This window comes from Nicotiana sylvestris, chromosome 9 (assembly GCF_000393655.2).
Source record: "Nicotiana sylvestris chromosome 9, ASM39365v2, whole genome shotgun sequence".
Taxonomy (NCBI): domain Eukaryota; kingdom Viridiplantae; phylum Streptophyta; class Magnoliopsida; order Solanales; family Solanaceae; genus Nicotiana; species Nicotiana sylvestris.
Genome location: NC_091065.1, coordinates 76506032 through 76531690, shown reverse-complemented (window position 1 = coordinate 76531690; position 25659 = coordinate 76506032). Strand labels below are relative to the sequence as shown.

The window sequence follows — 25659 nt, the reverse complement described above, 5'->3', positions numbered from 1 at the left end:
AGAGAAATGAAAGAAAGAACGAGGACAAAAACAAAAACTAACTGTTAGAAAATGAATGTTAATTTTGTACTTTTTTAGGAATGCTTCAATAATATTTATTTTATAACTTCCCATATATGTTGATAAAATATTTATTTTATAAATTTACTAGTGTTACTAATATTTTTAGTTGGCGCAATAAGTTCACTAGTTACTTCATAAACATCGTAACTAGCAAAGTGAACCAAAGGACAGCTTGTGGTTTTGGTCCTTGTGGCCAGCCGATAAAATTTAAAAAGGTTTATTAGGGTTTTATTATTTGGTTTCAGCCTCCCCTCACAATCTCCCCGTTCCTCCTCTTCAGTCTCAGGTTCTCCGACGACGAGCGCCATACTACGAGTTGCAGTGGTTCAATCTACGATAGTCGTCTGTGAGAGAATCACCGGCAGGTCCAAAGGTTAAATAATTTCTTCTTCTTCTTCAATAAGTCAAATGTGCAATTGATATTAAATTATTGTTTGTTTTTATAGATGTTAGAGATTGCAAGTAGGTGACAGCGAGGTTTCAAATGAAACCACAGGTAACATATCCACAAATGGAACTGATTTAAAGAAATGGAATTATTAGATCTGTTGAGTGGGTAAATTTTTAAAAGTTTACTGATTCTAAAGGGACAGTAAATTCAAAATGTAAGTATTATGATAAGCTGTAACTTCTCACTCAAGAGATAATGATACGTTAAAGTGTGTGAACTTTCCCCATAAGGTGAAACTAGTTTAAGCAAAAATAGGCTTTCAACCAATTCCAGGTGGTCAATAGGATGAGGGAGCATTTATCTCTTGGAAATTTGATCAACAACTATGTAGGAGGGCTTTAGATTTAGGATGATAATTGTTGACTAGTTTTGTTAAAAAGGAAGATTTTAGAAACATCGTGAAAGTCTTTTTTTTTTTTTTTTTGGTAATGAGGTTCCACTTTCTTTATTGTTGTAGATTCTCTTCTTTAGTGTAAATATGAGATTTTCCATCATTATTAAACTTATGCACCTCGTTTAGGAAAAAAAACTTGGGGCTCAATATTATTGGATTGAATAGTTTACCCAGCTCCTTGCTGTTCGAAGAAACCCTCCATTTCAATTGGTATTTTTTCATGAAAAGCTGAAATCCAGTATTCCACCAAGACTTCGAATAACGATTTCGAAGTCAAGTTGATTCTATTTGTCCTTTTCTCATAGAAAGTTGATCAAACAATTCCCAATCATAATCCTTGTGGATCGGATCATCCAAAAAGAAACTCGAGATATTTGAGATTTTTCTCTTTGAATAAAATCTCAATTCCTTGCTTGCTTTAAATTAGTGGAAAAATGTTTACTGATGTAATGTTGTCTAGGTTTTTTCTTGTTTGGCCTACAATAATTTTCTACTCTACTGATGTAGCTTTCGTCATATAATCTCATGTTTCAGCTGATTGATAAAATTCATCCCATGGAAGCTAAATTCTTTCGGTTTCTCAAGATTGTTGGAGTGGGTTTCAAGGCTAGAGCAGAATCCGAGGGTCGTCTCTTGTACCTCAAGCTCGGCTACAGTCATGAGGTTGAACTGAGTGTGCCCCCTGCAGTTCGCGTGTTCTGTTTCAAACCCAATGTGATTTGCTGCACTGGGATTGACAAGTATAGGGTACATCAGTTTGCTGCTTCTGTAAGGAGCTGTAAGCCCCCTGAAGTTTACAAAGGCAAAGGTATAATGTACATTGATGAAGTGATAAAAAAGAAGCAGGGAAAGAAATCAAAGTGAGAAACCTTGGTTCATTGTTTGTTTCTTGGGTTTTCTTCTCTTTTCTAATGCTAGAAAATGTCTGTTGGAGAGCATCCTTATTGTAATTTTGTCTCTGGCTGCAATAATCCTTTAAAAAAATTAAGTAGTTGAATATCTTCTACCATAGTTGCAGAATTTGCTAAATAGTAGTAATGAACAAAGATCAAATTGTTCACCTGAGGAACATCATTAACAAGGTCCAGGGATATGAAATTTTCGATTTCTCAAGTTACAGTTATTCCCAGAAGTCCCCAAAAGCATCTTGTTGATTGATCGACTCTATCAAATTCCAATGTACCATTTTTGGTCTGTTGTAGAAGCCAATTGGTAAACAATTTAAAAATAGTAATTTAAATAACGTGTGATAGTTTATAAAATATAAATAAATTACATGAGTATAAGTTTTTACAAAGTTCATGTGTTTTTAATTGTTCCCAGACTGGACTTTTGCAAATGTATTGGCCTGACTGGCTAGCGAAAAAAAATCGACTGATTACACGAAGGGAAGAAGTTGTACTTTAGCAATTGCAATTTCGTCATCAATCATCTTAATTATTAAGCATTCCCTTCCAATTTCATCAAAGCACCATGTCTTTCGCCTTGCAATGCCCTATCACAACCATTCTGAAACGCTAAAAATTCCTTTAATAGTTAAAAAATCACATAAGAACGAGAAGTAAAGAATGTATAAAAGTAAGAGGAATAAAGGTGGAGATGGTTGGTTAAGGCTTTAGGTTTATATCTATTTTTTCATTCCTTTTCAAATAATGTTTTTCATTGCTTATAAGTGATATGCCGACATCCAATTAGTTTGAAGTGGACTCTTGCAAGTCAAACTGGTTAAATTAACAAGAAAATACTTCATATAATACTGAGAGGAAAAAACACATGTAACTTAATTAACAATTAGAACGTTACATAGAAATTAGAAAGTGTAGTGTTAAATTTTGATTTTTATGTCGGTTCTGCTTGTTCTTGTAAACATGTGTACACCTATTGTGAGTGTGAGCACTTACAAATTGTAATCATGCTATATTACTTATTGATATGAGATCATTTTCAAAGTATTTAAAAAAATATTGAGTGGACCTATATTTTTTTAAGGCATTGGTGTGAATTCTTAATTCTTTATATATATATATATACTCGGTAAAAAACAAAGTTTTTAATCATTGCTTATTTATTAGACTCGCCAAGCATTTTAGTAGTAGTCACCCCCCCCCCCCCCGCCCCACCCCCCAAAAAAAAAAACCCAAAATCAATTCTCACAAAAACCGTAAAACCAATTATTTGAAGATACAACACAATACTCAATGTTTATTATTATTCTTTTAAAATGTAAAACCAAAAGTAATCATTTCAAGATAAAAACATAAAATACGTTAAATTACAGGAATACCCTTCTGTTCAACCCATGGCTAGAACAGCCTCGTGTCTCAAACTGGAAGAACCCCATTGGTCCAAATTTCCTAGTATGAAAACGATCAAATCAGGCCCTCTCTGTAGACACACCATCAATTCCGCTCCTCTCACATACAATACAATTACTTTAATAGAACCCCAATTTCTTAATGGGGTTCTTCTCTAATCAAGATTTGAATCTTTGATTATCTTATAGGCCTCAGTAGCTTTTTGTGATTTAATTTGGGCTCTCAAACCAATCTTTCATTGGATTGAGTAATGTGGATGAATTGATAAAAAGAGCTGATAATGGGAAGTTTTTTTCGTGGTTTTGTGTTGCCATCTCTGCTCTTATCAGGTAAAGATTTAAACTTTATCTCCTTTACTAATTTTTTATTCCAGATTCTTGGTAAAAGTACCTAAGTGCTGTGTTATCTTGAAATGACACTCAAATATAGTTGGATGATTTTGACTAAACATTGATTCATATTTCACAATCTTGAAATTATCTCAACGTACTAATTACTCTATAGCTCTAATAATTAGTTGGAAGATGTTGACTTTGGTGAAGACTGTGATCTGTCACCTAGAAATCTTGAACAGTATTTGAAGTAACGGCCACGTTAGGCTTGCGCAATTCAAGTTTACCACGGTCTGTGTATTTGCGGTTTGGAAGTTTAGATTACACGAGCAGCATTAGAGCATATTGTGTAGCACTTTCGGACAGCATGTAATGTTCGAGAACTTACAGAATATTCAGGTCATGTATCTTAGAAAAGAAGTTGCTAAGGGGTTTACGAATGCAGCTGTTCAGGGGTAGGAGAAGAACGGGGGTTTACTGTATGTAGCCTTCCCGTTGCATTTAAGAGGCTATATCCATGTCTCACGCCCGTTATCTATGGGTAAACAAAGGAGCAACACTACCATTTCCCCACGGCTTGCCTCCTTAGAAGTGAAATCACGAAAGAGTTAGCGAATCTTTAGAATGTAAAGACATGAATTGTTCAAAAAGCTACGAATTGAATTTATCGAACGTTTGCTTAGTAGTAATAAATAGGATTAGTACTGACCTTAAGACCTGGTCAATCAGTCACCGTAGAGTGTTAGTATTCTCCTAAAGCCTGCATCTTTTTTTTGATGGGTAAATAATATATTATATAAATATTTGCACTAAGCCAGTGCAACAGGCGTACTTACAGGTTGTGCAAATCAGCAATTGCGTCTAAAATATCATCTACATCTGGTACAGAAACTAGTTTGCACCTAAAAGAGATCAACAAAATGCATTTAAGTTTAAGGCACTGTATATTTCTTCTTTTGCCTTAAAAAATTCTACTATTTCTTTCAAGCCAGACAGACCACTAGATAACTTGAGGAACAATGTTCCAGGTCTTTTGAGCTTTCTTGCATAGACCCTCCTTGGTCCAGCACTTCAGCATTTTTGAATTGGAGTTAGGCATGGTCCAAGACATACCAAATATTGAAAAGAACATGTTTCATAATTGGCTTGTAACCCTGCAATGCAAAAAAAGGTGGGTAACTTCTTAAGGCCTAAAGCCCTGCATCTTAAGGCCTCAAATTCTTAAATTTTGGGCATATTGATCAGACTAGATGTATCGCAAGCATATCTTCTGTACAAAGTAAACAGTTTCTGTAGTTCTACTACTCCAAAACTTGGCGTGCATTTAAGGCCTCAAATTCTGAAATATTTGGAACCTTGTCTTGCAACTTCAATAAGAAAATTGAGGCTACTATAACAAATTCATGCATTTTGTAGAGTGAGCTATGTGATAAAATATTTAGGCGTGGTACTTTTTCAGCCACTAGGTAGTTTTATGAATCACGAGTAATATAACCGGAATAAAATTACAGTAATTCCGTCATCCGGAACATTTATATACGCTAAGTATTTTAAATCATGTAAAAATTAACCGATGTTTTTAATCAACTCAATTCTTTAGATCCTATAAGTAGAACATTTCTGCAGTCTTAAAAGGCTAGGTGATCTCTTCCCATCTACCTAATCTTTGTGGGTAGATGTACCCAGTAACTGTGCGGGTGAGAGGTAGCAGTTACGCGGAGAATAGTCAAGGTGCACGTAAGCTGACCTCGACGCCACTGTCATAGAAAAATGAACCTTTGTGCAATGTACAAACACACCAATTGTTTCAATTCATACATTATTTTATGTTTTCAACCAACATGGAATAAGTATCTATTGGTACTTGATCTTCAATTGAGTTGTAGGCTTCCATTGTGGTATGGTACAAGTATAGTGATTGCCGATCCCCTTGTCAGGGTCCCTAGATCAGGTTTTGTGAATTGTGGTGGCCTGGAAATATCTGGAATAAATAGAGGGATTGCAAATTCAGGCCCTTAAAGGCCTGGAATTGGGGCATAATTATTGTAGTCGTATGATTCATAAAGCTGGCTCCAAGTAGTTTGGAGTTGAGGCATAGTTATTTTTATATCTCATTCTATGCTTGGCATTTTTCTTTTCTATTTTTTCCTTTGGCCTAAAAGTAATGTCAAATTAATCCATGATTGAAGTTAGTAGAAAGAGGAAACTCTGGATAGCAGCAAGGCATAATATATCATGATTTAGTAAAACTTGTGAATACAAGGAGTAATTGCCCAACTGAATTTTCGCCACCAAGGATCAAGACAAGAAGGAAGAGAGATTGGCAAGGGTAGTTAAATATTGATGACTGTGGTCAATTATGATGAAGGGTTTGAAAAGAGCTACCTAAATGTAATTGAAACATAGTATTGGGTCTGTGTCACTTTCAGAGTTCTTTCCTGTTTTTGCTATTGAATGAGTAAACTATTTTTGTCGGGCAAAAATGGGCGAAGCCCATATGCAACAGGTATACAGTAGTAAAGGTTTTTGGTTCTTGATTATTTTAGTATTTGAGAACTGCTGGTCCTCCATGTTGTAATTATCTACTATTACCCTCTAATGAAATTTTATTTTTCTATAAAAGTTATCTCATTTTTGTTTTCAATTTCATATTAATAAGTCTGACATAATATAGAGTAAAGTCACCGATTAGAAAACCGTCAGTCTTCGTAGTTTTGGTTTAACATATGTCCCTTTTGTGGGCATTCTTCTGTAACTTAACTGACAAAGGTTCTTCTGTGACTGAACCTATCTTATCTCTGCCGTCTCTATGCAGCCGGTTTACTCAATTGGAGTTTGATTTCTCTTGTCAATTTGGTATCTTCTCTTCTTCTGCGATTTACTGCACCAAAAAGAGGTAAAGTTGCTTTTGCAAGATTTGCTTTTCCTAATTTTAGCCTTGATTAAGGATGCATTTCAAAGATGAAATTTCCTTCTCTTCATGCTATCTCTATTTTTTTGATAATTGGTCAGTGTTTTTTGGCAAAATCTGGATGAGTCATTATGTTCACTTTCTGCACAAGCACCTGATCCTTCTGAAGGATGGCCAAATTGGATAATGGTGCAGAAGTATATGACATCTAAACCAATTATCTGAATGTGCATTTGTTATTAAATACATCGAAACAGCATTAACAATATGAATCTCTCTCTCTCTCTCTCCCCCCTCCCTCTCTGTGCCCCCCCCCTCTCCCCCTTTTTACACATATTTTATTACTCATAAATGTTTTTGATTTATGTAGGATTCCGTTTCAAAGGGAGAGTTCTGTTGTGGTTTGTTTTTCTATTTTCAGTTCTTACTATTCTGCTGGAAGTGGTTTTTCTTATTGTATCGGCTATTTTGGGTGCGGAACGGGCATTAGCTGATGCCTGGTGGATGAAACTTATTGGATTGATGAAGTGAGATTTCATTCCTTCTTCTTGCTACCTTTTCTTTCCCCTAGTGTTAGTAACTCACTCTTCCTTTTCTGATATTCACACAACATTCTGGATAAGGACGTATGAAGAACATTGTCGTATATGCTTTTGCAGAGTGAAGTCATGGAGGTCGCCCTCAGTAATTTATCTCTTGGTTCTGCAACTATTATCTGCTGGCGTTACTTTATTTGAAATCTATGGTAACAGATTTCGCTTGGCTCAGCTGCAGGATTCCCAATGGGAACATCTCTTATCAGTTCTGGAACAAATTGGTAAGTTCAAGTCAAATATAACTCCACCTAATTGAATGCTAATCATCTTCTCACGAGTTAAGCATATTAAATAGGAAACTTTTCTGCAAAGTTGCTCGGACACGGGTGCAGGTGTCCGACACGGGTGCGGATCTAGAGGTCGGATCCTTCGAGATGTAAATTCTAAGATTCGGGGATACAGATCCTAGTATGGATACAAGTGTAGGGATCTAGCTAAAATTAATTCAAAAAAAATAAAAATAAAAATATCTCTAAATTTGTAAGAAATTTAGTGGAATACTTACGTATAGCTTGTAAAGTGTGAATTTCTTTTTTATTCTCAAGTTGTAAATAAGTAAAGAATTGATGTAGTAGATAAGGTATGTTATTTTCTTCAAATTTATCATAGTTTTGGTTCTGATTTTGGGAATCAAATTATATCTTGTATCAATTTTTCCGTCCGATGTGGTCAAAGTACCCAAAAGTGTTTGACCAAATCCGGTACGGATCCCATACCCACACCCATACTAGTGTCGTGTCGACATGGGTGCGACATCTAAACTGAAGTGTCGGAGCAACTTAGCTTTTCTGCATATAGTTATTAACTTGAAAAGTTGAATATGTATCATTTAATATGAAGAGCTGGGTGATCTGGATTTGTGCTTGTTTAAGCTTTTATAAAAGTTAAAAAAGAAGTTTAGACTAGGGATGTTCAAACATCAAAATATATTAACTAAGCTTTTGTTATCTTCTCTTTGTGCTGGATCCTGGATGTTGTATATTTGTCCTGCTGGTACCAAAGCTCAGAGTTCTTTGTGTCGATGTGTAGTCCTGAAACCAGTCGAACCAAATCTGTGTCCTGAATAATGCCTCTATTTGTTTTGAGATTCGCTAAAGATTACCATATATTTTGCAAATAAGAGGTGTGATGTTGATATTTCCTTATTGACCACTCCCTTTACTCCAAAGCCACAAAGGTAACCTACTTGAGTAGCTTGGAAGATAGCGAGTTCCCTTGTTTAATTTTTGTGTTGCTATCAAAAATACAAATAGAGAATTATTTACCATATTGAAATATCTAACTGTGGATACATAGTGATAGATCTACTCCATTTGTTTTACTAAGATATATTATTTCATTAATCTGGGAAATTCCCGTGCACAAGCCGTATACCAAGAAGTACAGAACCTACACAATTTAATATGGTTCTCTCCCAATTTCATCCAATCTTCCAAACAGACAGGAACTTCATGGGTGCACCATAAACTAAGTATAAGAGGCTATTTCTCAGATACACAAATCATTTTCAGACCCCTCACAAGCTCTCTGACTTCTCGCTAGAAGAATGTGACAGTCCAACTGGTTCAAGAGGTCAAAGGAAGGGGAAGTTCCCAGGGACTTAAGTTTTAGAATGAATATTCTGGAGTGGGAGGTGGCGGAATTCCAAAGTTTGGTTTGATTGCTCTATGAACAAAGTTCTTTGCATGACAACTGGGATTCTTGGAGGTAGGGGTGGGGAGTACTGTTCTGTTTTGAAAAGTCTTATTATAATAAGCTCTAGATTAGGGACGAATCAACCTTTCCAAGCCACATCTATGATTGGATCCCCAGAGGCCAGAGCGCAAAGAAAGTTGTGTTTCTCCACTTGGGTTAGCAAGACGCAATTCTGACAGCTAAAAATTTGAGGAAGAGGAGGATTACACATGTCAATTGGTGTTTCATGTGTAAGAGTTTGGGCGAAGACGTGGATCACCTCTCTTTACATTGTCAGGTAGTAAAAAGAGGTACGTTTAAAATTCTACTTGTTTTATTAAGTTAAAAATATTGACCAAAACACACCAAATTGTTAATCCTACTATGAGGGAGAACAACATCATCTTCTTTGCAGTGAGATTCAAGTCATATACATTGAGAGATGCTCATCAAATGCTGAAGAATGGTACGAGTGGACAAAACGAGGAAGGAATCTAATTAGAAGAACAACATTCAGCAGGAGGACAATGGTGTGGTTGTGCGAAAACTTAAAGGAAGCATCAAAGATGAAAGGAAACTATGTGAAAAGATGGAAAATCAAGAATCATTTCTCAAAAATATTCTTCGCCAGGAACTACAACCAGCACGGGCGTTATATAACCATCATTAGGGTCCAAGGCAGGGGGAGGTCTATTATTATAGTTCCAGAGGTGTCATAATGCAGGATGGTTTGATATTGCAACAAAAATTGAAAGGTTCATTAATAGCGGGGTACGGAGGAATGTCATTAATGCTCCCAAAATCATTGAGGAAGGTCTTCTTTACTCAAACACTGTCAGAAACCATAAATGGGCAAGCAGAGAAATGAATGAAGTAGTGGTCCAACAAGAAGAGGACACTATATGCATCTCTGGTGATTCAACACACAATGAATTACTCGGAAGATGCTTGGTGGGGTTCATCCTAGAAGAAAGCTCTGAAATTTGCAACTTTGTCAGAAGTTCATAGATGGTCATCTAACTCCTGGAAACAAGCACATGGAACCAGTATCTATGAGATGGATCATAATTGATTTCTCTTCGAATTGCACTCGAAACTAATAGCTGACCATGTATTGGAAAGTGACTAATATTGGAAGAAACACAAAGTTAAGCTACAATGGTGGAATCCGATGGTGGGGTCAATTCCAAGAAATAAGAAGATGAACCATGTATGGATTAGGCTAGTAGGGCTTCCATTACATTTATGGTCCCAAAAAGTGTTCAAAGAACTAAGGGAGTTTTGTGGTGGCTGGATCCAAATGGAGGAGGAGACGGAACTGAAAAACCACTTGAAATGGGCAAGAATAAAAGTTAGAGGAGATGGCTCTGCAGTCCTAAAAGCAGTGAAGATAAAATTTGAAGGGGTAGTCTTCGAAATCTAAATCTGGTGCGAAGCTCCGGTGAGATCGTACGCCGAGGAGAACGAAGAAGAACACCGTTTGAACCAGCGGTTAAAAGAGGGCATGCAGATGGCAGGGGGAGGGGCTCAAGGTTATAAAAGTGTGATGGGGCACGTGGGGTGTTCAAATCAGGTACAACTAATCTCTAAAAAAGCATTGTCACGTGACTCTTTAGTGGTTAATAACAAAGCTGCCCAAAAGCATAATATAAAGGAATTGGGCCCAGATTTTTTTGCCAAATTAATATTTGAGGAGAAGGCTTCAAAATGGCCCAATGTAAAGCCCAGGCCAGATCCCCTTAATGAAGAAATAAAAGTGATACATCTCAAACAGTCTGTGGGAAACCAATTAATAACACACACAGTTGAACCCAGAAATCTCGACAAACCAGAAGCAGAGGAAGAAAAGAGAGAGGACGATAGAGATAAACAAAGTCTACAAGAAGATACTGTGGGGGATAATGCCATGTCGATTATTACGGAACATGAAGAGAAGGGAGTAGACACGAAAGACTACAACAGCATGCACATGCAATCAAAGGAATCAGAGATGTTTGTGGACTGGGCAATTGAGGAAGCTGTGCCGCTGAATCATCAAAGCTTAGAGGCAGAAGAGGACCTAGAATTTGAGGCATCCATCTGGGTGCACCAGAACATTATAAGATTAAGCAAAGAATTTGGGGTGGATTTTAATGTGCGCGAGAAAGAAGCACTGGAATTTTTCATGAAAATTGATAACAGAAGGCAAGCAAATAAAGGGAAAGAAGTTACACAGATGGTTCAGACTCCAAAGAAGAAAAGAATCAAAGAATTGAAAAGTTTAGAGATTGGGAGCAGTTTCAAGAGCAATGGAACTAGAAGCAGGGGGGCTACATTACCAATCATAGCCAATGTTAGCGTACATCATATCTTGGAATTTCAAGGGACTTGATAAAATTAAAAAGAGGAGAGTGATTAATAGTCTGATTCTCAGGTGGAAGACAGAGATTGTTTGCTTCCAAGAATCAAAATTAGAAGGGGATATCCGGGAGAAAGTAAAAGAATTATGGGGTAATAGATGGGTGAAATTTGCACAATTAGAGGCTAGTGGGACTAGAGGGGGGTATTGTAGTAATGTGGGATGAGAGAATATGGAAGGGGGAAGTATCACTTGCAAATTTTCAGGCAAAACTCAGGATTACTCATGGCGCCTTTCAGTAGTGTATGCTCCTAATGACAGAAGAAAGAGGGAGGAAGTGTGGTGGGAACTGGCAAGTGCAAGAGGTCTTTTTGATGGACCATGGGTGGTATGTGGGGACTTCAACACTGTAAGGTTCCCATCAGAGAAGAAGAATTGTTCCAGATTCACAAGAGCTATGACTGAGTTTTCAAATTTCATTGAAGACATGGAGCTGATAGACATCCAATTATCAGGGAGTGAGTACACGTGGAGAAAAGGTGGCAGACATGTAATAACAGCCAGACTGGATAGATTCTTGATCTCTACTGAATGGAATGAAGACTTTAGAAACATAAAGCAATCTGTGCTTCATAGAGTGACTTCAGACCATTCCCCACTGATGCTTCAATGTGGCAGTTGGGATCCAGTCAAATCATATTTTAAGTTTGAGAATTGGTGGCTGCAGACAGTAGGGTTCAAAGGAAGAGTGCAAGAATGGTGGAACTCTTTCACATACGAATGAAGGCCTGATTTCATTCTAGTGTTTAAACTTAAAGCACTGAAGGCAAAGTTTAAAGAATGGAGCAAAACTCTACAAGGCAACTTAGCATTGCAAAAAGCAAATATTCTCAGTCAACTTGCAGAGATGGAAGATACATGACCAAAGAAGCTTGACAGAGGAGGAAATATTCACAAGAACTTCATTGACCATGGAGTTTGAGGAGATTGCAAGCCATGAAGAAGTAGCATGGAGGCAGAGATCCAGGGCCCTCTGGTTAAAAGAGGAAGATAGGAACACAAAATTCTTCCACAGAACAGCTAATCCTCACAGGAGATGTAACAACATTGACCAGTTGATTGTGGAAGGGGAATCTATTCAGAATCCTGAAGATATCAAGAGGTAGGTGTTTAGTTTCTACCAAAAGCTTTACAAAGAATAAGAAGAATGGAGGCCACTAGGTACCATCAGAAACAACCAGATGACTACACCAGAAGATAATTTAATGTTATAGAGTCCATTTGAAGAGCAGGAGATATAGGATAGTCTGAAGGCATGTGCTGGAGATAAAGTACCTGGCCCATATGGATTCTCAATGGCCTTTTTCATCAACTGCTGGGATGTGGTTAAAAAGGAAGTGGTAGGTGTTGTTCAGAACTTTCATGAACAAGGAATGTTTGAAAGGAGCCTCAATGCTACTTTTGTGGCTTTGATTCCTAAGAAGGTGGCGGCAAAAGAATTGAGAGATTACAGGCCTATTAGTTTGATAGGCAGTATATACAAGATCATCTCCAAATTATTAACTGAGAGGCTCAAGAAAGTGGTCAACAAATTGATAGATACTCAACGGATGGCATTCATGAGAGGAAGACAAATCATGGATGCAGTCCTAATCGCCAATGAATGCATTGATTCTAGGAAAACAAGCAAGGAACTTGGGTTACTTTGCAAGCTGGACATAGAGAAAGCATATAATCATCTGAACTGGAACTTTCTTCTGGAAACTCTAAGAAAAATGGGCTTTGGAGGAAGATGGATAAACTGGAAAAAATTCTGCATATCTACTGTGAGATTTTCAGTACTCATCAATGGAGCACTAGTTGGTTTCTTCCCTTCTCAGAGGGGTTTGAGACAAGGGAATCCCCTCTCTCCTTTCCTATTCATCATTGCTATGGAAGGACTAAATGATATGCTAAAAAGAGCTCAAACAAACAATTGGATCAAGGGCTTCAAAGTGAACTCGAGGGTTGATAGCAACATGATGATCTCCCATTTGCAGTATGCTGATGACACTCTGGTATTTTGTGAAGCTGATAAAGAACAACTGAAAATGCTAAGGGTGATCTTCATTCTCTTTGAAGCCACCTCTAAACTACACATTAACTGACATAAAAACTTCATTTATCCGGTTAATGAGGTATTGGAGATTCAAAGACTTGCTGATATTCTTAGTGGAAAGGTAGGTGAATTACCTACTGTTTATTTGGGGATGCAGAGTAAGTCTAAAGGAATTTGGAATGGTGTGCTGGAAAAGTGTGAAAAGAAGCTAGCAAACCGGAAGAATCGTTATCTATCTATAGGAGAAAGGCCAATCTTGATTAACTCTGTTCTTGATGCTATGCCAACCTATATGATGTCTCTATTTCCAATGCCAATTAATGTAGCGAAGAGAATAGATGCATTAAGAAGAAATTTCCTATTGGAAGGCAACAGTGACAAGAAGAAGTTCCACATGGTCAAATGGAACTCTCTTACTACTAGCAAGAAGACATGGGATTAGGAATCAAAGATCTGAGAATTTAGAACCAGAGTCTGATGATGAAGTGACTATGGAGATTTGCGGCAGAGGAGCAAACACTGTGGAGAGAGGTAGTTAGGGAGAAATATGGAATGGAAGGAAAATGGACAACCAAACCAGTGAGAAGTCCATCTGGTGTCAGTGTATGGAAGTCCATTAGGAACTTGTGGCCAAAAGTGATTGACAAGACAAAGTTCAAAGTTGGGAATGATAGGAAGATTTCCTTGTGGGAAGACAACTGGCTAGACCAAGGCCCTTTGAAGCTACTCTTTCCTGACATATATACCTTGAATCAACAACAATAAGCAACTTTAGACAAGGCATGGACTAATCAACATTGATACCTTACATTCAGAAGACTTCTAAATGATTGGGAAATTGACAGAGTAATTGAGTTTTACAAGACCCTGGAGCTATTCACTGGAACCAACTCTAATTAAGATCTCATCATATGGCAAGGGAACATGCAGGGAAATAATCTGTTAAGTCCGCATATAAGGAATTCAACCTGTCAAACAACCAGGTTGGTTGTTGGCCATGGAAGATGATATGGAAATTGAAAATCCCCTATAAGGTTGCTTGCTTTTCATGGCTACTAGCAAAGGAAGCGGTTCTAACTCAAGATAATCTAAGTAAAAGAGGATTTCACTTGTGTTCTAAATGTTGCTTGTGTGGAGAGGAGGCAGAGACAATTAGTCATCTCTTTTTGCATTGCAAATTCACTATACAAATATGGAGAATTTTTATTAGCTTAAGGGGAATTGTATGGGCAATGCCAGGAAGAACTCTTGATGTTCTAGCATGCTGGAATAAAGAGGGCAATCTTTCTAGCTATAAAGAGAGATGAAGCATTGTCCCAACTTGTATTTGGTGGACAATCTGGGAAGAGAGAAATCAGAGTTGTTTTGAAGACAAGTCCAGTAACATCCAGAAGACAAAGATGAAGTGTCTAGTTCTTTTCTATTTTTGGTGTAAAGGAAAATCTTTAGAGGATCATGAATTCATTTTTGATGTTCTAGATTCCTTGTGAGAAGACCAAGGATCATAGGTGCTTTACTTTCTTTTTTTGGGCTCTCCTATGTAATTATGGGTGTCTTCACAAATTTAATGACGACTATATATCAATATACAAATATGTTACCTTCCCAAAAAAAAAAAGGAGGCACTATTTAACTAGGCTTTTAGAAGATGGAGGAGACGACAGAGGGTGTGGGATAGTGCTCCCCTGGCACTCATGTTGGTTGTATGGAAAGGAAGAAATAGGAGGGTTTTAGAAGGGACATAATGATTTTGTACATTTAAGGAATACCCTCTTATTCCTTATTTCTTTTTGTGCACCCTGAGGTTCCAACTGTGTATAGAAGCTTGTATGTCTTTCGTAGAGAATCATATTTCTTTTTAGGTTCTTTACTTTTTTGGTATACCTCTGTAGAAGGAAGTTTTATTCCCATCATAAATTTGAATTATTTTACCTAATTACAAATAAGGACACAACACAATATAATGAAATTGGTTAGATATTTTTTGTGGTCTTACATTTATCTCCTTGAACTTGGTACATTGTGTCTATGGCTCCATTGGGAGTTGTATCTTCACTACATAACAGCTAAAGATGATGCACGATTAGGAATGTGATTTCTCACTGCAAGCATTTTAAAGACAAAGTTAAATAACGAATAAATACTGATGGAGCTGATCTTTTTACTATCTAAGTTTTATTGGCTACTCATATTCTGAACATATTTATTCCAGTATGGTACTTATTGTATGTAAGAGTGTGTGTGTGTGTGCGCGTGTGTGATTTCATTAGCAATATAATCATTGTTTATTGTGTTACTTGTAAAATATCATTCATCTTATTATGGTTGATATTGCTGAGCTCGTTGTTTACTTTGTTTTTCGGGTGTAAGCAGGATTTCCTGTCTGGATTTTTTTTTTTTTTTTTGCAATTTGATTTTTTCCTTTTTTTTGTTATGAATACTAGGGCTGTTGGGTTTGCTTTGATTAATAGCTGCGGTATGTGTTTGTAAGGTTCTCTACTTTTTGGTGTACTATATGGGCTGTTTTCTTGCCCCTTTTAATGAAATTTATTGCTTGATAAAAGAAAATAGCTTCAGTATGTTGAGCTTCAATTATTTTGCATTTACCGTAAGATAAAATTATGTCTCTTTCAAAAGCTGACTTTATTCATCTTATGTTTGGCATGGAAGGTTCCTGTCTTAGAGTGAGTTCTTGCTTATTTCTGCCTGCTCTTCAATTGATTGTGGGAATTAGCAATCCCTCTTGGCTTTCTCTACCGTTCTTTATTTGTAGCTGTGTGGGCCTAGTTGATTTGTCTTTAACAAGCAACTTTTTAGGTTTATTCAGGTAATTATATCGCTGATCCTTTTCTGTTTTTTTCTGTATTAAAATCCTTTGTCCTTTTGCTGCTAAATCCTAAGTTTTATTTTTCTTCTATTGATGAATTTAGGTGGTGGAAGTTTCTTTGGCTATATGCTGGTTTCAACATTTGTCTGCTTTATTTTTATCAGCTCCCTATCGCATTTCCACAGATGTTCTATGTAGTAGCTGATTATATTGGTCTATACAAGATATCAACAAACTCTGGTTGGCAAGAAATCTGTTCTGGCCTCTCTCTTTTGGCATTCTACTATTTGGTACGCTCACATCTTCTGCAGTAAAGTCAATTTTGGAATTAGCTAACACTACCTTCGTAATTGATATTCTCTTTGAACAAACTGTTTCTTCAGATACTTATGATATTGAAGCATTGAGTTCCCTTTTATCTGCATTCCTAGTGCTATATACATGAGGAGGAGCTTGACTGACCTTAGCCTACTGCTTTTAAAAGTGAAAAGCGCAAAAAAAAAAAGGACAATGTTTATAGGGCTTGAAAAGAAAAGCAAGAAGTGAAGCGCATGCTCCTTCGAAGTGAAGCACAAAATTTAAGGAAAATTAGAAAATACCAGACACATGAATTTTGTTCCATAATAATCTTAGTTGCAATTAACATGATTAATTTCAGCATAAGATATACACTAATGCCGATATTAAACCAATTCTTGTTTAAAAAAACCGACTGTTTCGTTTGGATCACTTTGGGTGTCATTTTTGATGTGCACATTCTCTGAAATACATTGCGTCACCTGTGAAGCTATAGGCCCTCAGTTTGTGCCAAAGTGATGAAGTGGTCACTTTTAATAACACTGCGTAGGCTGCACCTGTTGTAATCACTAGCAATTGTCATTTCTTTGATGTGCTTTATTCCTTGCGCTACCCAATATAAATCGGTGCGCTGCTGACTTTTTTGAAAGACAAGGATTTTACAGAGTAATAAATGGCTAAATGCTAACAAGGAACTGAGCATATGATCTTGTTATCAAGAATTTGTGTGTTATTTATGGTGGAATGAAGAGTCCAAAGGCCCAATTATAGTATTTATCATAGAGTACTACAAGTTACATAACCATTACAAGACACAAGATGAATTAAAATATTGAAATCTCCCAGCCCCATCCCAAGACCAACTATCCATTGGTCTAACCATTTGCTATTTCTCGTAAAGTCTTCAATTTATCACGGATCAAATATTAAGATAGAACGGGCTGATGAATGCTTTTGATACACGGGGAATTGTCACGAGCTTACACAACTGAGTTCTTCTACTTCCATTTTTTTGGCGTATTATGTACTGTCTTCTTCTCTTTTGTTCTATTAAATATACCATTCTACTTCCTTCTCTTTCTTATTCGATGTATATTACTATCCACACCATTTCATTTGTTAGCTTGTATATAGATGAGACTTCCAGCAAAACTACTTATCTCCGACTGTTTTTTCAGCTGGCTGAAACCTGTTAGCTTTTTTACTCAACAGTTCTTGCAACCACTTTTTGCTTGTACTTAACAATGACAGTTCGATATTTGTCATCAATATCAAGTCGCAAACATTGCAGCAGGAACCTCTTGATGGGAGTACTCAACCTAATGTTTTTCTAAGAGTATTTTGGCCTCATCATAGATTTACATGTTAGTAAAAATATAGAGAACTTTTAATATAATTATTATTATTACTATTATTTATATATATTTAACTTATTTCACTTTTATTTTTATTTGGTATGATGATGACATGAGTTGAGCTTAAATGGAGAAATATGGTCAGTGAGGATTCATATAGCTGACCCCAACTTGTTTGGGATTGAGGCGTAGTTGTAAGGTAGTGACACTCAGGCCCAGGATTTTTTCCTACTTTAGTTCCAGATTTGGGTATGTGCACCATCTTATTGAAAGGATTAAACTATTGGGGAGAGGACACTTATCAAGGAAAAAAGAACTACTGTGGAGGTGACATTCTATGAATTTCATGATGCCTCAGCACAACTTAAGACTTAATCCGCAAACCTTTACAAAGACCTGAAGATGAAGCCGTTGCTTGTAGTATTCTCACTGAGTTGCTACCTCAATGCCTCATGTTGTTTTCAGCAAGCTGGTCATTGTAACATCTATTGAAAAGCTTGAAGGCAGACTCTGATGTGTTCGTCTAGCTTTGCATCTCCTTTGGACGTTCTTGTTCTTGTGCTGACAGTCATATTAATAAAATTTGTAGGAGATAGAGAACCTAAGTCTGAAGAGAGATCGAATCAGTTGGCTTAGCTCTGAACATGCTCTATGATAACCTAAGCTTTCTAGCTCTCACTTCTTGCTTCCTCTCTAATATATATATTCTCCTCGTCTACTGAGAATTCTTCAGATGAAGGTCTATTTTAACATTAATGTTTTCATAGTTTTGCTAAACATCTGAAGCTTTTAAAATCCCTGATTTTTGTGTAAATTAGTTTCTGAAATAGTACTTGGCGGCGAGGTCAAAGTTGAATAAATCTGCAGAGAATGAGAGCTATTGTCACCATGCTGTAGCAGTTTTCTTCATCTCTTCATCTTCCTGTATTTCATCTTCAAGTTGAACCTGTTTCTTTTCCTATTTTTGTTCAAGCCTTCTCCCTATTTCCCTTTGATAGATGATCTGCACATTCTTAAGGATCTACTACTCCAGGCGCTCTTGTTTCATGGAACTGTCCAGAACTTTGGTACTGCACTAGTTTCTTTTGAAAGATTCAATGGGAAGAACTTTGTAGTTGGCCTAATCTGTGATTGATCCAGCTGTGAAAAGTTTGCATTAGAATAATTTGTTTATTTCCATTTCATGTGTACTTTATTAGCGTAATTGTAAATGCTGTTATTTAAAACAAGTGCACTTTCTAGCTGATTCTCAACAGTCCGGGTAGTTGGAGTGGATAACGACCTGATTTTATTGACGATATGCAGATCTCTTTGGTTAAGGATGATTTGGAGGAAATGTATTTCATCATGACCATGAGCGAAGGGAACTTAACTGAGCGGCTTCTTCCCTTGCGGCATTCCTTTTTTGTTCGCGAAAACAGGTCAGTGCTACTGTATTAATATTTCTTGATCTATCTGATGCCACTTATTTGATTACCTTATTTAGTAGTTCACTACACCAATTTGCATACACAGTTACCTTAAAAAGTGCCATTTGCATCTTTTTTCTTCTTCTTTTGGTTGGAGAAGGGTCTGTTTGAATACAAGATGATCCTATGTTGTACATGGCTGATGCCACACAGAAAAATTCTCGAGTTACAATAAAGTCCGTATCAAATTTGCTCGAGTATGAGCAGTAGTGTTGCCAAAGTTTGACATCCCACTTGTTAAGACTGGTGACAATGGAAATCTTGTTTTTCTTCCCTAGAAAATTTCGAAAGATCATACTTTGACAGTCTGGACTACATTTTCTGTTTCTGGTTGTGAATCCTTGCTGCGGAATGCTTTCTTTGCTGATGATTATGGGAGAGTTTCTTTTACATTTAAAGGTTTCCCATTATTTGAAATTCTTGAGGGATACATTTAAAGAAGTCTTGCTTAAAGCTTATAAATTCTTATGTGATTGCAGATCTGGTGTGAGGCATACTAATGTTTTATTGAGGAGAACAGTTTTCCGAATTTTCACTATCAACTTTTTCACGTACGGCTTCCCGGTACATGTCCTTAAACGACAATGAATTGTGATCTGTCCTTTTATGTCTTTGCTTTTTCCTCTTTGATTTCCTTAAGTGCCATGTCCAAAAAGATGTAATTTGTCTGCTCCAAATCAGATTGCCACACACATCACATTCTTGTGACTTTTAAGCCAGATAACATGAAAATGTCTGGAGATCTGAGCTTTATAATGATATAATCTAACCAATCAACCAGCTTAAAACATTTGATTGAGAGATCATATAAATTGTTACATAGAACAATAAGATATCTTCTTCACTAGTTTCATTTGCATTTCCTTTGTTCTTTGGTTTTGATTCGTTCTTGAACATAGCATATTATTTAGAAAAATTCAATTTGTTACTACCAACATTAAAATATTCCATCTTTTGATCATTATAAGGTAAATCTTATTAAAGAAATTCAGTGCCTAGCTAGTACTGAGATAAAGTACAAAGATATGCTGGAAATTTCAAATAATATATTACAAACACATGCCACGTCTTATTTTACCTTATCAAAAGAAAAACTACTTCTAGTGAAGCTCGTCTTTTCAACGAATTCAGAAGGTTTTAATCAATGTTTTCCCTCGGAAAACAAATCCTCAGATTCATTCTGAAATGTAAGGTCACTCTCTTCAAATTAATATAACTCATTCTGTTAGAAATTAACCTTTAAGTAACATATCACGTGATGACTTGATGGGTGATTTCAGTTGCAAAATTCAAATGCTATAGTAGATTAGTAGTGCGTTGTTTTATCTGTAATGCCATGTAATGCCACATTATTCATTCCAATTGAAAGTTAATCTCCTCACTTCTCCCATCAATGATACGGAAAATATTGTCCATATTGGCTTTAGTCCTATTCTTTTGGGGTCCCAATAGGACGGAGGTGCAAGGTTTTCTTAGTCCTTTCTTCACTAACTTTCTGAAAATTTTATATGTATTATACTATTTTGTAACTTTCCTAATTTCATCTTTCATTGTATTGGATCCCCATAACAAATCTTATTCACCATCTTCTCATATATGCTAAAACTTTTGATGGAAAATGTGACAGGTCTCATTGTTTGCCCTTTCTTTTTGGAGCTTCCATTTTGCAAGTATATGTGCGTTTGGACTGCTTGCATATATTGGCTACATCTTGTATGCTTTTCCATCCTTGTTTCGTCTACATCGATTGAATGGGTTGCTTCTAGTCTTCATTCTTTTGTGGGCAGTTAGCACGTATGTATTTAATGTGGGCTTCGTTTTCCTCAACTGGAAGCTCGGGAAGGTATTCTTGTACTTTGCTGTTAGTTTCCAGTCATGTCATATTGGTTAGTTCTTGCAAGTTAATGAGTTCATTTTGTTGTGAACTTTCAGGACATGGAGATCTGGGAGATGGTTGGGTTGTGGCATTATCCTATTCCTGGCTTCTTCCTGCTCGCACAGTTTTTCCTTGGAATCCTTGTTGCAGTTGGTAATCTCGTAAATAACTCTGTTTTTCTGTGCATGTCAGATGAAGAAAACCAATCATCAAGTGACAGCTTCAGTGAAGAAGGTACATATAGCTATTTTAATCTCAATCAGAAAATAGAACTGTGTCCTCGTATTTACTCAGTCAGACTTCGATACTCTCCCCTATACTAGTTGAGTAAGCTAAGCTAGCGTGGTAGTTTTATGCTAATTGGGCATTGTTGTATATATAGCTCTTTGTGGTAGGAGTAAAGAAGGGTTGGGACTTCCTTAATATGAACATTGAAATACTGGTGTCCAGATAAAATATATGCTTTATGCTGCTTTATTGATTTGAAAAAGAGAATGATACAGTTCCAAGTTATGGATGACGATTCAGCCAGCATGTACAATTTATTTGAGGATGACTTCCATTTTCTGGGTTGACTTGCCGTCATTGTGGGTCTAGTGTTGTGATGTTAAAATAACTTACTTACGTATCTTGGAGAATAAGGTGGCATGCGCTTAGTGCTAGGATTATGGAAGTTCTGAAATATTGATATGCATATGGATATTGGTGGGTGTATATGTAGTCCTCTTATTAGCAGAATGGTGGCAGATTGCTAAAGTAATTCTTTCACTTGTTTGGGTCGTGCTCTAGGATTTACATCATAAATCGGACCTTCATTAATATTACTATTTGTATGTGTCCAAAATTAGTGTGACACACCGACCATGCAGAACTATAGTGTCTTTTGATTGGCTAAAAGCAAACTTACACTTGCCACCACAAAGTAATTCTATTTCTATTATTGTCTGGAGTGTTAATTTTATTGATTCACCGTCTAAATGGGTGAGATCGTGATTACTTATTCTCTTCTGTTATTTCAGTGAATGTTGAATGCGGTGAGTTTCATTGTTTTCTATACATTAATCATCTGGAAGAGTCACATAGATTGAGTGCCATGTATCTGGCTATTTTGGCTGCTTTTTTGGTTAGCTACACACTTGGTTTGATGCTTTGAACTTTCTGTAGTGTAATCTGGTCATATCTTCATTAGAAGATGCAGAAGTTGTTTGTTTGCTGTCGAAAGCATGTAAAGGATTCATAATTTTCTGGCCTTTCCTTGATTTATTATTGATCAGGAATTCTTTTGATTCATGAAATGGGCACAAGAAGAATATATAAGATAATTTCTGCTCTATAATGTTTGTGCCTTTCGCTTAGATTTTTCATTTTCCCCTACACTTCAGTGACATACCTGTGTGTTCTCTTCTTCTATTGCAGTGAAAGAAGAGACCAAAGTGTTGATTGTGGCAACAGTTGCCTGGGGATTACGGAAATGTTCTCGGGCTATTATGCTAGTATTAATATTCCTTATTGCAACAAAACCTGGATTCATCCATGCTGTGTATAGTAAGTAGTATCAGACAGTCTGGTTTGACTATTGATGCATCTCATATAGTGTAATGGAACAAAAAGGAGTTTGAACTAGATGCATATGTGGTGCATGATCTGGTGCAAGGTCATAATTGATTGTTTCTATTGTTTCAGTGGTATTCTTTTTTGTTTATCTTCTGAGCCACGATATCAATGAAAAGATGCGCCAGTCTTTAATCCTTCTATGCGAGGCTCATTTTGCCATCCTGTATATTCTTCAGCTTAATCTGATCTCTAAAACACTGGAACGTGAAAGCTCATTGAGTATGGTGATCCTATCTCAGTTGGGTATGTATTCTTTTGATTTGCATGGTCTTGATTTCCTCTACAGGATGAATCGTTAACTCATTTCTCTTTGCTCTTGCACCTTTTCTTTCTTAATTGAATTTGCTTTTTCTTCATTCTTTGATGCATCCTTCCAAACTCCTGTAGGTCTCCTCCAAAGTGATAGCTATTGGGACTTCCTCGAAATAGCGGTGCTTGCATGCTTCTGTGCAGTTCATAACCATGGCTTTGATGTGTTATTCTCATTTTCAGCCATTGTACAGCATACACCCTGTCCTCCTGTGGGATTTAGCATTTTAAAAGCTGGGTTGAACAAATCAGTCCTGTTGTCTGTTTATGCCTCTTCCAGCAGTAGAGACCATGATCATGATCATTCACATGGTATGATTTTCTCTCCGCTAATTCGTTTATGGTTGTGTGTTTTTAATGTGCAAGGAAGAAATTAAATCATCGGTCACTGCATATTCAATTCAGATGTGCTTTCTCATGGTCTAGTAACCTTCTGATGAATACTTGTGTGCAGCAGATAGATGTCATTGGAAGACAAATTGACTGATTTTCTTTTGGAACTTCAAGTAATACTCCCTCTGTCCCAAATTATGTGTCATGCTTTACTTGTTAGTCTGTCTCGAAAAGAATATCATACTTCCTTATTTAGAAACAATCTAACTTAAAACTTCCTACTTTACCCTGAATGAGATGATTTGTAGCCACACAAATATCTATGACTCATTGTAGATCATAAATTTCAAAAGTTTTTCCTTCTTTCTTGAACTCCGTGCCGAATCAAACACCGCCACGTAAAATGCGACGGAAGGAGTAGCAATGTATACTCATGAAATTATCTTGTTTAGTGTTGGGATATTGTCATTGTATGAATTCTGATGTATTAAAACGTAATTGGTCCTACACTACCGTCTCATCCTAATGTTGTTGATTTCCTTGCAGAAAAAAGGATAGCTTCATACCTCAGTGCCATAGGGAAGAAATTTTTGTCTGTATATAGATCATTTGGAACCTATATAGCTTTTGTGACCATTCTTATCACTGTGTATCTGGTGAAACCCAACTACATATCTTTTGGGTACATCTTCCTTCTTCTCCTCTGGATCATTGGAAGACAACTAGTCGAGAAGACAAAAAGACGCCTATGGTATCCATTAAAACTCTATGGAATTTTAGTGTTTGTTCTCATCTATAGTTTGAGCATTTTCCCAACTTTTGAGGCCTGGATGTCCAGAAATTTTGATATTCAGTTGTACCTTGGCTATGACCATGAAGCATCACTATTGGAAAATGTATGGCAGTCTCTTGCAATTGTAATTGTAATGCAAATGTATAGCTATGAAAGGCGACAAAGCAAATACATCCATTCGGAAGATCCTGGTCCATCACAATTTGGAATATTTGGTTTCGTCAGACGGTTTCTCATTTGGCACAGTCAAAAAATTTTGTTCGTTGCACTGTTTTATGCGTCTTTATCTCCAATAAGTGCATTTGGGCTTTTCTATCTTCTGGGTCTTGTCCTCTGTTCAACCCTGCCAAAAGCTTCCCGAATACCATCCAAGCTGTTCTTGATTTACACTGGACTTATAGTGGCCACTGAATATCTGTTTCAGATGTGGGGTAAAGAGGCTGGGATGTTTCCTGGTCAAAAGCATTATGCTTTATCTCTTATCTTGGGCCTTGAGGTATATAGACCAAGCTTTTGGGGACTTGAAGCAGGTTTGAGGGCTAAAGTGCTGGTGATTGCTGCATGTACACTTCAGTATAATGTTTTCCATTGGTTGGAAAAGATGCCAACTTCTCTTTTAAATGGCACTAGATCTGGGGAACCTTGTCCACTGTTTGTCTCAGAAGAAGATATATTGCCTTTAGTTTCCGATGGGGAAAACAAGCCAGCTGCAAACTCCAGTGGATTGTCTACACAAGGGATGCGGGCAACAAGCAAGTCATGGCCATACTTTGGCCAGAATATCCATCAATCATCTCATGACGTGTCCTCTACAACAGGAGTCTCTGATGATAGCAGTAGAAGAAAATATTCTTTTGGTTCCATCTGGGGAAGCAGAAAGGAGAGTCATAAATGGAATAAGAAGCTTGTTCTTGCACTGAGAAAAGAAAGACTTGAAATGCAGAAGGCTACCTTGAAAATTTATTTGAAGTTTTGGGTGGAGAATATGTTCAACCTCTTTGGGCTTGAGATCAATATGGTTGGACTGCTTCTCGCCAGCTTTGCTTTACTTAATGCTGTCTCCTTGCTCTACATTGCTTTGCTAGCTGCTTGTGTTCTTCTGAGACGACGAATCATTCGTAAAGTTTGGCCGATTTTTGTATTTTTGTTTACTTTGATTCTTCTGCTGGAGTACTTTGCCATGTGGAAGAGCTTGATGCCTTTAAATAAGCACCTACCAAATCAGTCCGTGCATTGTCATGATTGCTGGAGCAGCTCGGATGCATATTTTGATTATTGTAAAAAGTGTTGGCTTGGTATGATTCTTTCAGTAGTATTTGGCATTGCATTTTTCAGCCACATCTGATTTTTCTTTTACCTCCATGCATTATCCCTATGTTCTAAAATGTTCCTGTTTTTTTTTTCTAATGATAAGGTAGCAATAAAGTTATTGATGTATGGGAATAAACCTGCATACAAGTACCAAAAAGTAGAGAACCTACAAAGAAATACGATTCCTTATAAAAGACACCGAATAATCTTCTATACACATTGGAACCTCATTGGTGTACCAAAAAAACTAAGAAAAACACATTACGTAGGAGATTCTCTCCTTTTTGGTATTCTATTTGTATA

General features: G+C 36.8%; 2 protein-coding genes across 6 annotated transcripts in view; both read left to right on the top strand.

The window, feature by feature from the left end:
• Positions 1 to 220: 220 nt before the first annotated feature.
• On the top strand, positions 221 to 2025 carry LOC138877099 (large ribosomal subunit protein uL6m). 2 transcript variants are annotated; one of them, XM_070156618.1, is made up of 3 exons: positions 221 to 428; positions 510 to 559; positions 1443 to 2025. In XM_070156618.1, exons 2-3 carry the CDS (start codon positions 548 to 550, stop codon positions 1770 to 1772), a joined length of 342 nt encoding a protein of 113 aa, XP_070012719.1. In that variant the 5' UTR covers positions 221 to 428; positions 510 to 547; the 3' UTR covers positions 1773 to 2025. The 2 variants fall into 2 exon arrangements, with proteins under 2 accessions (XP_070012719.1, XP_070012718.1); XM_070156617.1 differs by having other exon boundaries at positions 221 to 436.
• Positions 2026 to 3212: 1187 nt separating this feature from the next.
• The window catches only part of LOC104221276 (piezo-type mechanosensitive ion channel homolog), a 37692-nt gene continuing 15245 nt past the window's right edge, over positions 3213 to 25659 (top strand). For 2 of the 4 annotated variants that reach the window (XM_009772304.2, XM_009772302.2), the window contains exons 1-14: positions 3213 to 3552; positions 6371 to 6451; positions 6837 to 6993; positions 7126 to 7283; positions 15843 to 15999; positions 16103 to 16289; positions 18957 to 19072; positions 19600 to 19684; positions 20748 to 20963; positions 21053 to 21230; positions 22413 to 22541; positions 22680 to 22853; positions 22998 to 23231; positions 23799 to 25340. In XM_009772304.2, coding sequence (XP_009770606.1) covers positions 3504 to 3552; positions 6371 to 6451; positions 6837 to 6993; positions 7126 to 7283; positions 15843 to 15999; positions 16103 to 16289; positions 18957 to 19072; positions 19600 to 19684; positions 20748 to 20963; positions 21053 to 21230; positions 22413 to 22541; positions 22680 to 22853; positions 22998 to 23231; positions 23799 to 25340 — 3463 coding nt within the window. In that variant the 5' untranslated portion in view covers positions 3213 to 3503. Of the gene's footprint in view, positions 3553 to 6370; positions 6452 to 6836; positions 7039 to 7125; positions 7284 to 15842; positions 16000 to 16102; positions 16290 to 18956; positions 19073 to 19599; positions 19685 to 20747; positions 20964 to 21052; positions 21231 to 22412; positions 22542 to 22679; positions 22854 to 22997; positions 23232 to 23798; positions 25341 to 25659 lie in introns of those variants that run through there. The other 2 variants (XM_070156511.1, XM_070156512.1) reach the window with 2 other exon arrangements.